This window comes from Procambarus clarkii, chromosome 12, assembly GCF_040958095.1.
Source record: "Procambarus clarkii isolate CNS0578487 chromosome 12, FALCON_Pclarkii_2.0, whole genome shotgun sequence".
Lineage (NCBI taxonomy): Eukaryota > Metazoa > Arthropoda > Malacostraca > Decapoda > Cambaridae > Procambarus > Procambarus clarkii.
The window spans coordinates 15,031,888-15,044,849 of NC_091161.1; the positions used below are offsets into that span (position 1 = coordinate 15,031,888).

The window sequence follows — 12,962 nt, forward strand, 5'->3', positions numbered from 1 at the left end:
TATATGTCAAAATGCAGATAGTGAGGTATTTGTGCAGGCGATGAGTCACAATAACGTGGCTAAAGTATGTTGACCAGACCACACACTAGAAGGTGAAGGGACGACGACGTTTCGGTCCGTCCTAGACCATTCTCAAGTCAATTTGAGAATGGTCCAGGACGGACCAAAATGTCGTCGTCCCTTCACCTTCTAGTGAGGTGTTTGTATACCATATACAGTACTGTCAATATTTTAAGTTTGGCATTTATTGTCCTTTCACGTAACTAATGAGATGCGGATGAGTCGGTATAAATCTAACAGGTTTATATTCAGGTGCAGACGATGAGTCACAATAACGTGGCTGAAGATGTGTTGACCAAACCACACACCAGAAGATGAAACACGACGACGTTTCGGTCCATCCAGAACCATTCGCAATCAACTTGATAATGGTCCAGAACAAACTGAAACGTCATCTCATCTTCTGGTGTGTGGTTTGGTTATCTTATATTCAGGCCATTATATTCTCAAAGTTCAGTGTGCTATGAATATTTAAAAATCATTCTCTCCTTAGGTATATATTATCACATGCGTGAATCACACCTGATCTTGAAGGCGTCTTCCGCTTCAATAAGGCAGATGATGCCGTGTCACGTTTTACAAGTCGAGAAGTAGAGGTTCGAGCACTAGTTGAAGGCCAGCTGGTTGCCAAACGAGTGTATGCAGAAAAGTTGGGATTTAACATAGGTAAGAAATACTGCATGAACTGTATACTGCATTTTGCTAGTGATAATGAGTGTACAGTTTCATATTCTGTTTAGAATATAGTACATATATGTTGTTTTATTTTACATATAAAATTATTTACTTTTATCCATTATCAGTCCAGTGTACTCTCTAAAATCTAGATTATATCATTCTGGAAACTAACTGGATTTGACTAACATTTAGAAAGAAGTGGTTGTAACGACCATTGCTCTTCGCTTAGTGTCTCATCTCTTCCTGGTCTCAAAATGGTACTCAACAGAGCTCTGCTGCATTTTCAATCTTTCAGGGTTGAACATATTCATTCCTTACTCCAGTTTTGACATGAACACTCTGACCCAGGTTGCCTTGTGTTGGAGGCTTGGCCTTGATTTCTCTAGACCTCAGGGATGCTTACTGGCATATACTCCCGAGGTTCAGGAATTGGGTAGCTTTTGTCATGGGGTATCAAGCTTGCCGCTTCAGGGTTCTTCCCGTCAGCTTGACTCTGGCTTCCTGTGTTTTCACCAAATTGGCTCAATTGCAGTCACAATAATGTGGCTGAAGTATGTTGACCAATCCACACACTAGAAAATGAAGGGACGGACGATGTTTCGGTCCGTCCTAGACAATCGACTTGAGAATGGTCCAGGACGGACCGAAACGTCGTCGTCCCTTCATTTTCTAGTGGGTGGATTGGTCAACAAATTTGGCTCAAGTTGTGGTGGCTTGTCTGTATTTGTTGAGGGTTCGTGTTCTGGCCTACCTTGAGGACTGGTGGGTATGAGCCCCTAGTCATTCAGTGTATCTGCTAGCCAGGACTTTGTTCTTTCTCAGCTCACCAGGTTTGGGTTACAGCGAACTGGTGGAAGTCTCAGTTTTGTTCCGTTTAGGTTTGGACTTAGCTGGGCCTTGTATAGGTCTCTCAGTGCATCACTTTCCCTTCCTCCAGTGACTCTGCTCCTGCAGCAGCCATGCCATTTACTGGTGTTGAGATGACCCAGAGTCACTCTTATATACTGGAGCTTGAACTGTGCCTTTGTCATTTTTTTTCACAGGGTAGTGTGTGGCATCAGAGATTCTTCTGGTTTATCTGGTTTTGAGCCTTTTACCGGTATTCCTGTAGCTCAACTTTTGGGTTCAGGCCTCAATCATCCTTTGTTGATTGCTGCTTCACCAGTTGCTTCTTTGGGCTTTCAGGGTTGAATTTCTTGGTGCCTTCCTTTACCCTCATTTGATGTTTCTATAGATGCATAGGTTCTGGACTGGGGCTTCATGACTAGCACTCACCAGGCCGCCCAGGGTCATTGACTGGGTCTGTTCCATTGTGCGAACAGCACATGTGGGAGTTTGTGGCTGTATGGCATGCCCTGAAGAGTATTCATATTCTCTGGGCTCAAACTTCGGCTTCATTTGACTGTTTCCCAGTGGTTTATTGGCTTAACTGAAGGGGACTCCCTTTGGTCCCTTGCCCTTTGGAACTGGATGCTGCAGGTCGCTTGTCTACTGGATCTCAGTGTTTGGTTCTCCGTACTGTTCACGTTTACGTGTGTACAATGCTCTCACGGTCTTGCTTCCTTCCCATCTCTATGAAATGGACTGTTGATACTGCTTCTTTCCAGTGACTTTACAAGACATGCAGACTAAGGTGGATCTCCTGAGTCAGCTTGGAATCAACCCTTTACACTATACGACTCCATTCCCCAATTGCATGGCCCTTACAGTGGATGCCTTTCAACTGGAACTGGTCAAGGTGGGCATTTCTTTACCTCTTTTTCCCCATCCAGCTGTTGCTCTTGGTTCTGGCCAGGTTGGAGTCCTACCAGGAAAAGATAGTTCTTCTGGCTCCTTGGTGGTTGGTTCAGCCTTGGTTTGGTGCCGTTTAATCGGTGTCTGAATCTGGGTGCTTTTTCTGTGGCTCCTCTTTCAGAAGATCAGTCCAGTGACATATCTCACTGGTTCAACCTTCTCCTCGGGTCTATGCATCTGGTCTTTCTGATACGTCTTTATCATCATCTGTATGGCAAGTAGGTGGCTGAATTGGTGTCCTGCCTGCAGTTAGTCTTACCGACCGTCGTCCCCAGTGCCGGACCTTTGCTGCTTCCATTTGTGCCACGGTTTTGCCTTGGTGGATTCTTTGTGGGTTAATCTGATTTCCTTGGTCCCCTGTTCATCTTTCTCAGGTCATCTGTAATGTCATTAAGTCAGCCAGCCTGTGGTCTACCATCACACCCATGATGTTTGGAAATATTCCTCTCTCTTGGCTGTCTTTGCGACTATGTCCAGGGGTGATATTCAGCGCAATGGTTTGCTGGTCGAACTGGGTCTTAGTGACCAGGTATCATGTCAATGTTCCAAGTTCTTGGCGCCCTTGTGTAGCTTTGGGTTGTGTGTCACGACCGAGTGTCCTCGATTTTGTTGTGATACCTGCGATGCTCCTTCCTTGTAAGTACCCATTTTGAATTCTCTATGGGTATTGAGGCGATGAGTCACAATAACATGGCTAAAGTATGTTGACCAGACCACACACTAGAAGGTGAAGGGACGATGACGTTTCGGTCCGTCCTGGACCATTCTCAGGTCGATTGAGAATGGTCCAAGGATGGACCGAAACGTCGTCGTCCCTTCACCTTCTAGTGTGTGGTCTGGTCAACATTCTCTATGGGTATTTAGCTTTAGGGAGCTGCTGGGGTTCACCCAGAAATTGCATTCAATTCATTGCATTCAATGCTGTGTTTTGTATGGGTATAAAGTGGGCCATGTGAAAATTTGGTAGCTATAGTTTTCAAAACTACAAAACACTCACCCACACATCTGAAAAATAAAGAAAGTGACAACATTTTGGACCGTCCTGGACCATTATGAAGTCATGTAATAGTCAGGGTTGGATAGAAATGTCGCCACTTCCTTTATTTTCGGGTGTGTGGAGTCGAGTGTCTAATTTTCAACCATGTTGTTGTGACTTACTGTTTGCAAATTAGGAAATATATTGTCTTGTAGATAATCAGAATATAAGTCACTTACAGGCAGCGGAACGCGAGTACTGGCCACTGGTGGAGCGTCAAATAACAACAGCGTCTTACAAGTTTTGGCTGATGTGTTTAACTCTCCCGTGTACACAATGGTGAGTTAACAAGCTGGTGTGAAGGTCTGTTTAGCTTAGCTTGTGAGACATATACTTTACTCAACTAATTGGAGTACTGTCTACCTACCTTGAAGAAATTTGTCATTAAATATTCATACCTTATTATACATGGTAGGAAATTTGCCATGATTGTCAGCATATATTCATTGCTCAAGTAAAATTATTTTATATAAATAATGTCAACAAAATTATAATTAAACATTTGTCATGTTGCAATCAGTTTAATTTATTGTTTTAGTTTGCAACCAACAACCAACAATGCATGTCCTTTCCTCTGGGCAGGATTTGTCTACAAGTGTTGTATTGGTTTTTCTGTTTCTGCCAATTTCACTGCTCCAGGACTGGCAATTTTTTTTTTTTAGAATTGAGTACCCTGGTGCCATCCTCCCCCTATACTTAATGTCTTCAGACACCTCACCCGTGGGTGTGGGGTGTCATGACCAGTGCTCACCTGGCTGCCCAGGGTTCGTGGTCCAACCGGTTTCATTAGGAGCACTGCAGGGTACTCTAGTTTGCAGCTTTACTGCATACCTTAAGGAGGATTAGGCTTCCTTTGTGCTCCGTACTCCGGCTTCACTTTGACTGTTGCCCAGTGGTTCATTGCCTGAACTAGGTGGCATCACTTTGGTCCATTGCCCTGTGGAGCTGGACATTTTAGGTAGCTCGGCCTTTAGTTTCTTGGGGTTTGGTTCTTCACATAGGTCACATGCAGAGTGTGCCAAATATTCTCGTGGATGTGCTATCTCATTTCCATCCCATTTCCACCAAGTGGACTGTCGATGACATGCTCTTCTATTAGTTTTGCTTGATCGGTTGCCTCAAGGTGGACTTCATTGCATTGGTGTAGAATCGGCACCTTCCCCCCCCACGTAGCTGCGTTCCCAGTTGTGAGCCTCTTATATTGAATGCCTTTTGAATAGACTGGTTGATGTGGAGGTTCTATTACCTTTTTTCCCCAGTTCAGTTGTTGTTGTGGGTCCTGTCCAGTCTGGAGTTGTACTCAAGGAAAGTGACCCATCTGGCTTTCTGATGGCCAGCCTAGCCATGGTTTCCATCGTTCCTGGCCCAGTGTCTGAACCAAGGCATTTCAGGGGAAAGCCCCTTGTGGCTTCCTGGTCCCAGTTCCTGGTCTGGTATGGTCTTGGTCCCAGTCAGTCATGTGTGCATGCATTACAACATTGAGCTGTAACAACCTAAGTGTAGTTACCTAAGTGTAGTTACAGGATGAGTGCTATGCTCGTGGTGTCCCATCTTCCCAGCACTCTTTGTCATATAACGCTTTGAAACTACTGACGGTTTTGACCACCACCACCTTCTCACCTAACTTGTTCCAACCATCTACCACTCTGCAAAAGAAAACTTTCTTATAATTTTTCTGCACCTTATTTTCCTTAGCGTGAATCTGTGTCCTCTTGTTTTTGAAGTTGCTGGCTTCAGGAATTTCTCTGTCAATTTGGTCGATTCCTGTTAGTATTTTGTAAGTGGTGATCATATCGCCTCCTTTTCTGTGTCCTAGCCTGGGTTCTTTTTGTCCTAGGTTTGCTATAATCTCTCCAGTTGGCAGTAAAGCTTCAATGACTTGACTTTCTGGAGGCTTTTTGTGGCGGGGCGGTGAATTGTCACCTGCTCCCTGCCCCTATTGTGTGGGTAGGAGGCCAGGTTCTGGCTCTGGACCCGGATTCATGAAGCAGTTACGCAAGTACAGTACTTACGAACGTGTACATCTTTACTCGATCTTTGGCGGCTTTGTTTACATTATTAAACAGTTAATGAGCTCCGAAGCACCAGGAGGCTGTTTATAACAATAACAACAGTTGATTGGAAAGTTTTCATACTTGTAAACTGTTTAATAAATGTAACAAAAGCAGTCAAAGATTGAGGAAAGATGTACACGTTTGTAAGTACTTGCGTAACTGCTTTGTGAATCTGGCCCCTGGTCCCCAGTAGACCAAACTGGACTACCACGACTGATGTGATCTTTTGGTATAGCGCAATCTCGGCAAGATAGTTTGGCATTTCTATGCCAAGGAGGCATTTCATTACATTCAATTCTGGTTTATTGAAAAGTTATTTTGGTATTTGTTAAGAATGTTTATTTGTGAAACTAAACAAAATACTATACTGTTTTCAATTCTAGGAGGTTGCTAATTCAGCATGTCTGGGCTCCGCTTATAGGGCGAAACACGGGATGGTGGGTGGTACGTTCCAGGAAGTAATTAAGAAACAAGACTTCAAACTGGCATGCAAACCAAATTCTGATGCTGATAAGGTAGGTGTGTGTTTAATTACCTAAGTGTAGTTAGAGGATGGGAGCTATGTTTGTGGTGTCCCGTCTTGCAGGTTTAAAATGGCCATAGAACTCATCAAACTGTGTAAACAAATGTTTGAAGAAAAGTTAGAAAACTAGTGCCCACACGTTCATCCACACTCCGCCTCATTTCAGGGAGGCTGCCCCACCGTCAGTTTTCCTTTTGATGTGTGCTGGGGTCTGCCACCCTTCTCTGACCCCCTTTGTTTTTCTTTTGCCTTGGTGGCTGTTCCTTGCACAGTTGTGTGTGGGGGCACCTTACACTTTTCCTTCCCCAGGAAGTTGGGTCTCTTGCACCATTCGTTAAACTGACAGTGGAGTAGTGTGTGAGATGTGGCCTGTCCCCTTCTTTCCCCAAACGAGTGGGAGGGTGGGGCGAACGAGTGGGCGCTAGTTTATTTCATTCTTGATCATTTGCTTACATAGTTTGTAGAGTTCTATGGTTGTTTTTAAGTCTGTAGGTCTCGGAGGCAGCCAGCTGTGGTTCGTTTTGATTCAGATTTTCTGGGTGCCATCCTCGGTGGTGGCATAAACGAATAATCCGATATGTAAATGCCATGGCTCCCTGCACCTCTGTGAGGGGGACCAGGTTCTGACTCTGGGTCCCTGGTGGGTCAAGGAACTCCACGACTGATGTCACCTACATCAGATATGGTAGCGTTTGAGAGCCACCAGGATGCACCCAGAAATTGCTGTTGATTACATTCGATGCCAGTTTATTGAATGCCTCTCTTTTTCTAAGTTGGAGATGCCTGCATATTAATCATTCACAGCATTAAACAAAACTGTAAATTCAAAATATGCTTAATACTTTCCAAAATCATTCTTTATTAATTTTTCTTAAATCTGTGCAGGTATATACTCCTTTGGTAGAGCGTTTCCAGCATTTAGAGTCGTCAGTGTTGGCTGGCAGGAAGTAGTGCGCAGAACTCGCAAATATCTGAGGTAAGAAAAGTAATTGGGATAATGATGATAATACTAATACTACAGTATGACCTGATAAAAATGCACATTTGTATATTTTTTTTTTGAGATATATATACAAGAGTTGTTACATTCTTGTAGAGCCACTAGTACGCGTAGCGTTTCGGGCAAGTCCTTAATCCTATGGTCCCTGGAATACGATCCCCACTTCAAAGAATCATTGTTACAACCAAGTACCCATTTTACTGTTAAGTTAAACAGAGGCTACAGTTAAGGATTTGCGCCCCAGTAAATCCTCCCCTGCCAGGATACGAACCCATGACAAAGCGCTCGTGGAACGCCAGGCGAGTGTCTTACCACTACACCACGGAGACTGGTGTGTTGGTATATGCTGGCTGGGAAAATAAGGTCCTTGTTAAATTTAGTTTGACTTTACTTTGTACTCGTATTTTAATTGGAGGAGAGCCTGGGTTTATCTGAAGATTGTAATTGTCGTTAACAGCTACAACTGTGTTCATGAGTGACACATACACTGGCACCTCCAAAATCCAGATCATAATGTTCCAGACCTGATTTAGATTTGCATGAAATCAAGATTTCTGATAATTGCACTTCTTTAGCTAATTTTCACTAAATATTCTATAGTTTTTATATAAAACTCAAAACAATAATGAAGCCTTATAATTTTGCTTTAAATATGCTCAATGGCTTTGCCAAGATACCATCTGTTTCTTTTACTGTTGAGTTCATCTACAAAAATATTAAAAAATATGATTAGATCCATATTAAAAAGTTACTATTCACATCTAGCCGGTCACTTGGTCTAGTCACATCACTTGGGAGCCGAGCGGACAGCACGCTGGACTTGATCCTGTGGTCCTGGGTTCGATCCCAGGCGCCGGCGAGAAACATTGGGCAGAGCTTCTTTCACCCTATGCCCCTGTTACCTAGCAGTAAAATAGGTACCTGGGTGTTAGTCAGCTGTCACGGGCTGCTTCCTGGGGGTGGAGGCCTGGTCGAGGACCGGGCCGCGGGGACACTAAAGCCCCGAAATCATCTCAAGATAACCTCAAGATAAGATCTAATATTTCCCATGCTCTGAGTAAATTTCACTGGGTTTAAATATTACTTTCTAATCATATGATGGACAGCTAGCAGGAGAAGGTAGAGTATCTGTAAAGAAACTTCAACATATTTAGCTGGGCCCATATCATAGTGAACAAAAATAGTGTAGATTCAAAATAAAATAAAAATTATATATTATATTTTAAATATGCTCAGTGGTTTTTCAAAGGCTCCTGTTAGACTTATATCTATACAAGTCTTATATATATAGTGGCAGTCCCCATGGCACAGTGGTAAAGCACTCGCCCGGCGCTTCATGAGCATTTTGGCCTGGGTTCGTATCCTGGCCGGGGAGGATTAACTGGGCGCCAATCCTTAACTGTAGCCTCTGTTCACCCAGCAGTGGATGGGTACCTGGTTGTTAAACGATTTGGCGGGTCATATTCCAGGGAAAAATTAGTATTATGGACCTGCCTGAAATGCTGTGTGTGTGCTAGTGGCTGTACAAGAATGTAAAAATTCTCATATATAAAAATAACAAATATACAAAAATGATTAACATGATTACAGCTATATTAAAGGGGTTAACATTCATACCCAAAGAGCACAGGGAAAAACTAAGGCAGGTTTCACAGAGTCGAGGTTTAATTTAAATCATTTGTATGATGGACAACTACCAGGAGAAACTGACTATAAATAGATTAAACCCACATTGTCAGTGTTTCTCAGGGTCAGGCCCTTTAAATTATATTTGTTTGAAGATAGGGCTTGATCTTTGCCCTATTTTTGAAAAATAAGGCATATTTTTACACCATTTCAAGATTACACCTTAAAATAGTGTAAATGAACCAGTCTCATCAACTTGAGCACACCCAACATTCTTTAACTCAAGGGTTTTCCTTTAAATATGTTGGGAAATCAGTTCAATAAATAATTTAGGAGAAACTATAGAGAATGGCTTGTAGTACTCCTGACGACAACAGTTAATTTTCGAAGGCTTGAAAAACTCACTGATGTGGTGGGCTTATATTTGTGCGATTAGGTAAGATAGATACTTGCAGTCAATGGCCACCTGCAAGTGTAATGGTCCTGACGTGGTAGACATTATGGTCACAAAATCTTTGGCATGGCCTTTCTCTGTGACTGTATTTTTTGAGAGCATAACGCACACAATTGTCGCAGTGTTTATGAAGAGCGGTGATGAACATTAAATAAGAAAAGTAAATATTGTCTTCTTTAGCAGGAGTGTTAAGTTACATGTACATGAATGGCAAAATTTGGTAAAAAAACAAAACAAAAATGCAGTGTTGTTATGGCATGTTAACAAAGTGTTGTGTACGTGCACAGTGCCAGATTGTTTCTCAAGTTATTGTGCTATAGAGCATAGGTCAAACTTAGACCGGAATGTTATACATTAGAGTGAGGGTACCCAGCTGTGCCCAGGTATCTCTTTTCTTCTCCCAATCTCCCTCCTCTGTCTTTCTCTATCCCTCTCCTCGTTTTCTCTAGCCCTTCTCTTCTCTTTCTCTATTCCCCCCTTCTCTTTTCTCTCCCCCCCTTCCGCACTTCTCCCTTCTTTCCCTTCACCTTTTTTCCCTCTCTCCTTCCCAATCTTCAAACATCTCCACTCAACCCCTAAAATTTGTGTAATGAATTGCAGAAGCTGCTAAGTAATTCTATGGGCAACACAACCAATATTTCAGACTTCATTATAATCCTACAGGGTGAAAGGGGGTTAGGTAGATGCTTATATTTCTAAAAGTGTGTCACAGGAGCTGATCACGACTGGCCTATGAAACCCTCATACCTCACATGCTTTGCATGGGAAAGTTTGGCCTCCAACCTTGGATAGACAAGCATAAAGACATTTTGTTTTAAAGATGCAGATTACTATTTAAAATACAATGATTGATATACTGTATTGACAAATATAAATTGTGTATACCCTGTACTGTATAGATTTGTAATGAAATTCAATATTTTTTTCAGTACTGTGGATCATTTTGATCATCATCTACTGAGGGCAAATGTAATCTTTCATAGCCTGAATGTTGTAGACATTCAACCATGGGTTGAAATGCTTCAAAGCTACCTGGACGAAATTTACTTGTGATTGATAAATTGCTTGAGAGAGCACAGCACAATGGCCAACAAAATGTGTGTGGTCAGGATGCATCTGCTATATGAAACGAGAATACTATACAAACATTAAAATCCTGAACTGAAAAATTCACATTATATGAATAGACGTGTTAAAGTAATGATATAATGTTTTGCTATACATTTTAATTATTATGTAAAGTATTATCTTTGTGGTCCATAGCGAGAAGCAGCATGGTCTAACCACATTCTGTGTCTTTTTACACATGACGCTTTTAAGTTAAGTAAAGCTTGTTTACCTTGAAGTATCCACAAGGGCAGCACATGGTTCAAGTTACATACTGATATAATTCTTTACTTTTGTAATTTAATGCATTACAAATTTTATTTTTTACTAATACTGTACCTATTACGACTTGACAAGGGTCCAGGATGAGCCGAACCATCATTACTTTCATTTAATTTCGCGCACGTGTGGGTTGGGTTACTGTTGTTCAGGTACATTATTGTGATTTTTCTCTCCGTGCATATTTTATACACAACACCATGAAAGTTTATAAACAGTGTGTCTGTACAGTATATGTAGTAAGGAAAGTTGAGTGAAAGAGGTAGTGGGAACACATTCAAAATACTGTAATTATATGCATATTAAAAATATTTGCTTTCTGAATGTTCCACACACTGACATGTTTGATGTACTGTGCCCATAATCATATTTTGACAGTACTGTATATTATTTCCAGTGCCGCAAGAAAATTCTATGCCTTTGTGACCAGTACGAGATGTAGAGTTTGTATTTATTTGCTTTAACATTATGACGAAATTTTAATGTGTAACAATTTAGGGCGTTATGCCAAGTTTCATTTTAAAATTTTTAGAATACTAGTACTGTATAATGAAGTATTTATTATACTTGCAGCTGTGTTCGCTCCAGAAAAATGTGCAGCTATTGTCTATTAGGTACACTGGTTATGCTGCTTAACTGCTTTTGCTGCAAAAATAAACTACTATTTATTTACCATATTCATAATAATTTTGTTATTAATTTAATGCATTGGCTTATGTCTTGGAGAATTTGAGTCAATGTTGTAACTTAAGTCTGCCGAAATCAATTCCATGCAGCAATTTTGCTCGCTGATTATGAGTGTAAAGCTCTGTGCATCAGTCATGCTCCCAGATTATGACTGTAATGCTCCATGAAGCAGTCATGCTCCCAGATTATGACTGTAATGCTCCATGAAGCTGTCATGCTCCCTGATTATGACTGTAATGCTCCATGAAGCTGTCATGCTCCCGGATTATGACTAATGCTCCATGAAGCTGCCATGCTCCCTGATTATGAACATAATGTCCATGAAGTTATTGGGCTCCCTGATTATGACTGCAACACTCATGCTTCCAAATTATGAATGTATGTAATACTCCATTTAGCAGCGGTGCTCCCTGATTATGAATGAACTATTCCAAGCAGCAGTCATGCTCCCTGATTATGAATGAAATATTCCATGCAGCATTCATGCTCCTCAATTGTGAATGAAATATTCCACACAGTTGTGCTCTTTGATAGTGAATGAAGTGTGCTCGACACATTACGCCCAACTGATGATGACCGAGCGCTTCTTGAAAAGCTTTCTATGATTGAAGAGCCTTTGGCAAAATCCCTCGGAAATCTAATTGTGCAGCCAAATGGTTAAAGGTGGGCAAATCCACAAGGACTGTGATGAGGGTTCGAACCTATGCATGGGATTTTCCCAGATGCACCTTAGTCAATTGTACCACGACATGGTAACTGAATTGCAACCTGGAATACTACTGCACTCACAAGGATCCCAAAACTTCTCCGAAGCACAACCGAGGTTTCACACAATTGTTTCAGCCCATGTACCTGGGTTCTGTCAACCAGATGTTCTACCTCTATGCCCTTACTTCACTACACACAGAAATCACAATAAGTGTGATATATCAAATGAACAAATCCACAAGGGCTGTGATGAGCCCTTGTGGATTTGTTCATTTGATATATCACACTACATATTGTGATTTCTGTGTAATTACCTAAGTATAGTTACAGGATGAGAGCTACGCTCGTGGTATCTTGTCTCTCCAGCACTCCGTCATGTAACGCTTTGAAATTACTGACGGTGTGTATTGAAGGTGGGGTTCATGTCGTTGTGATAATCTCTCTCACACTGTTATAGTCGACGCACATCTTCTGTTATAAGGCTGGCCTTACTGTAATAGTAAATACACTGTTTTGGATACTATGATGTTACAAGGTACTAAGTTTGAGTTCTCATCTCATTTAGCTGTGTTTTTTCCATATACAGTACAGTGGAACCTCAGTTCTCGTATGTCCCCTGTTCTCGTACTCAATTTCTTTGAAATAGTCGATTCGGCACTAGTTGTTTGCCTTGGTTCTCAAGAGTTTGTTTATACACGTACGGGTCCATCGAGTGCGTGACACTTCAGTTTACCGGTGTCTCCCGCCTAGTTATGATCGTGCTTAAATTCTTTGTGAAAAATGTCAGTGTTTTTGTGCTTTTTTGGTTTCTGAACATAAAAATTCTTATTATATATCATGCCATGAGTTCCAAGAAAGCCAGTGGCAATGTTCAACCTAAGAAAATAGTTGTGAGGATGACAATAGAGGAAAAACAAGAGACCATTCATAGTGAGACAATGTGATGTCTCACTACA

General features: G+C 41.6%; 1 protein-coding gene across 1 annotated transcript in view; it reads left to right on the forward strand.

The window, feature by feature from the left end:
• The window catches only part of LOC123772856 (xylulose kinase), a 36,047-nt gene extending 24,182 nt beyond the window's left edge, over positions 1-11,865 (forward strand). Inside the window, 5 exon segments of the mRNA XM_069323322.1 lie at positions 554-726; positions 3,750-3,847; positions 6,006-6,137; positions 7,031-7,121; positions 10,155-11,865. Of these exon segments, the coding sequence (XP_069179423.1) occupies positions 554-726; positions 3,750-3,847; positions 6,006-6,137; positions 7,031-7,096 (469 nt within the window). The 3' untranslated portion in view covers positions 7,097-7,121; positions 10,155-11,865.
• The last annotated feature ends 1,097 nt before the right edge of the window (positions 11,866-12,962 follow it).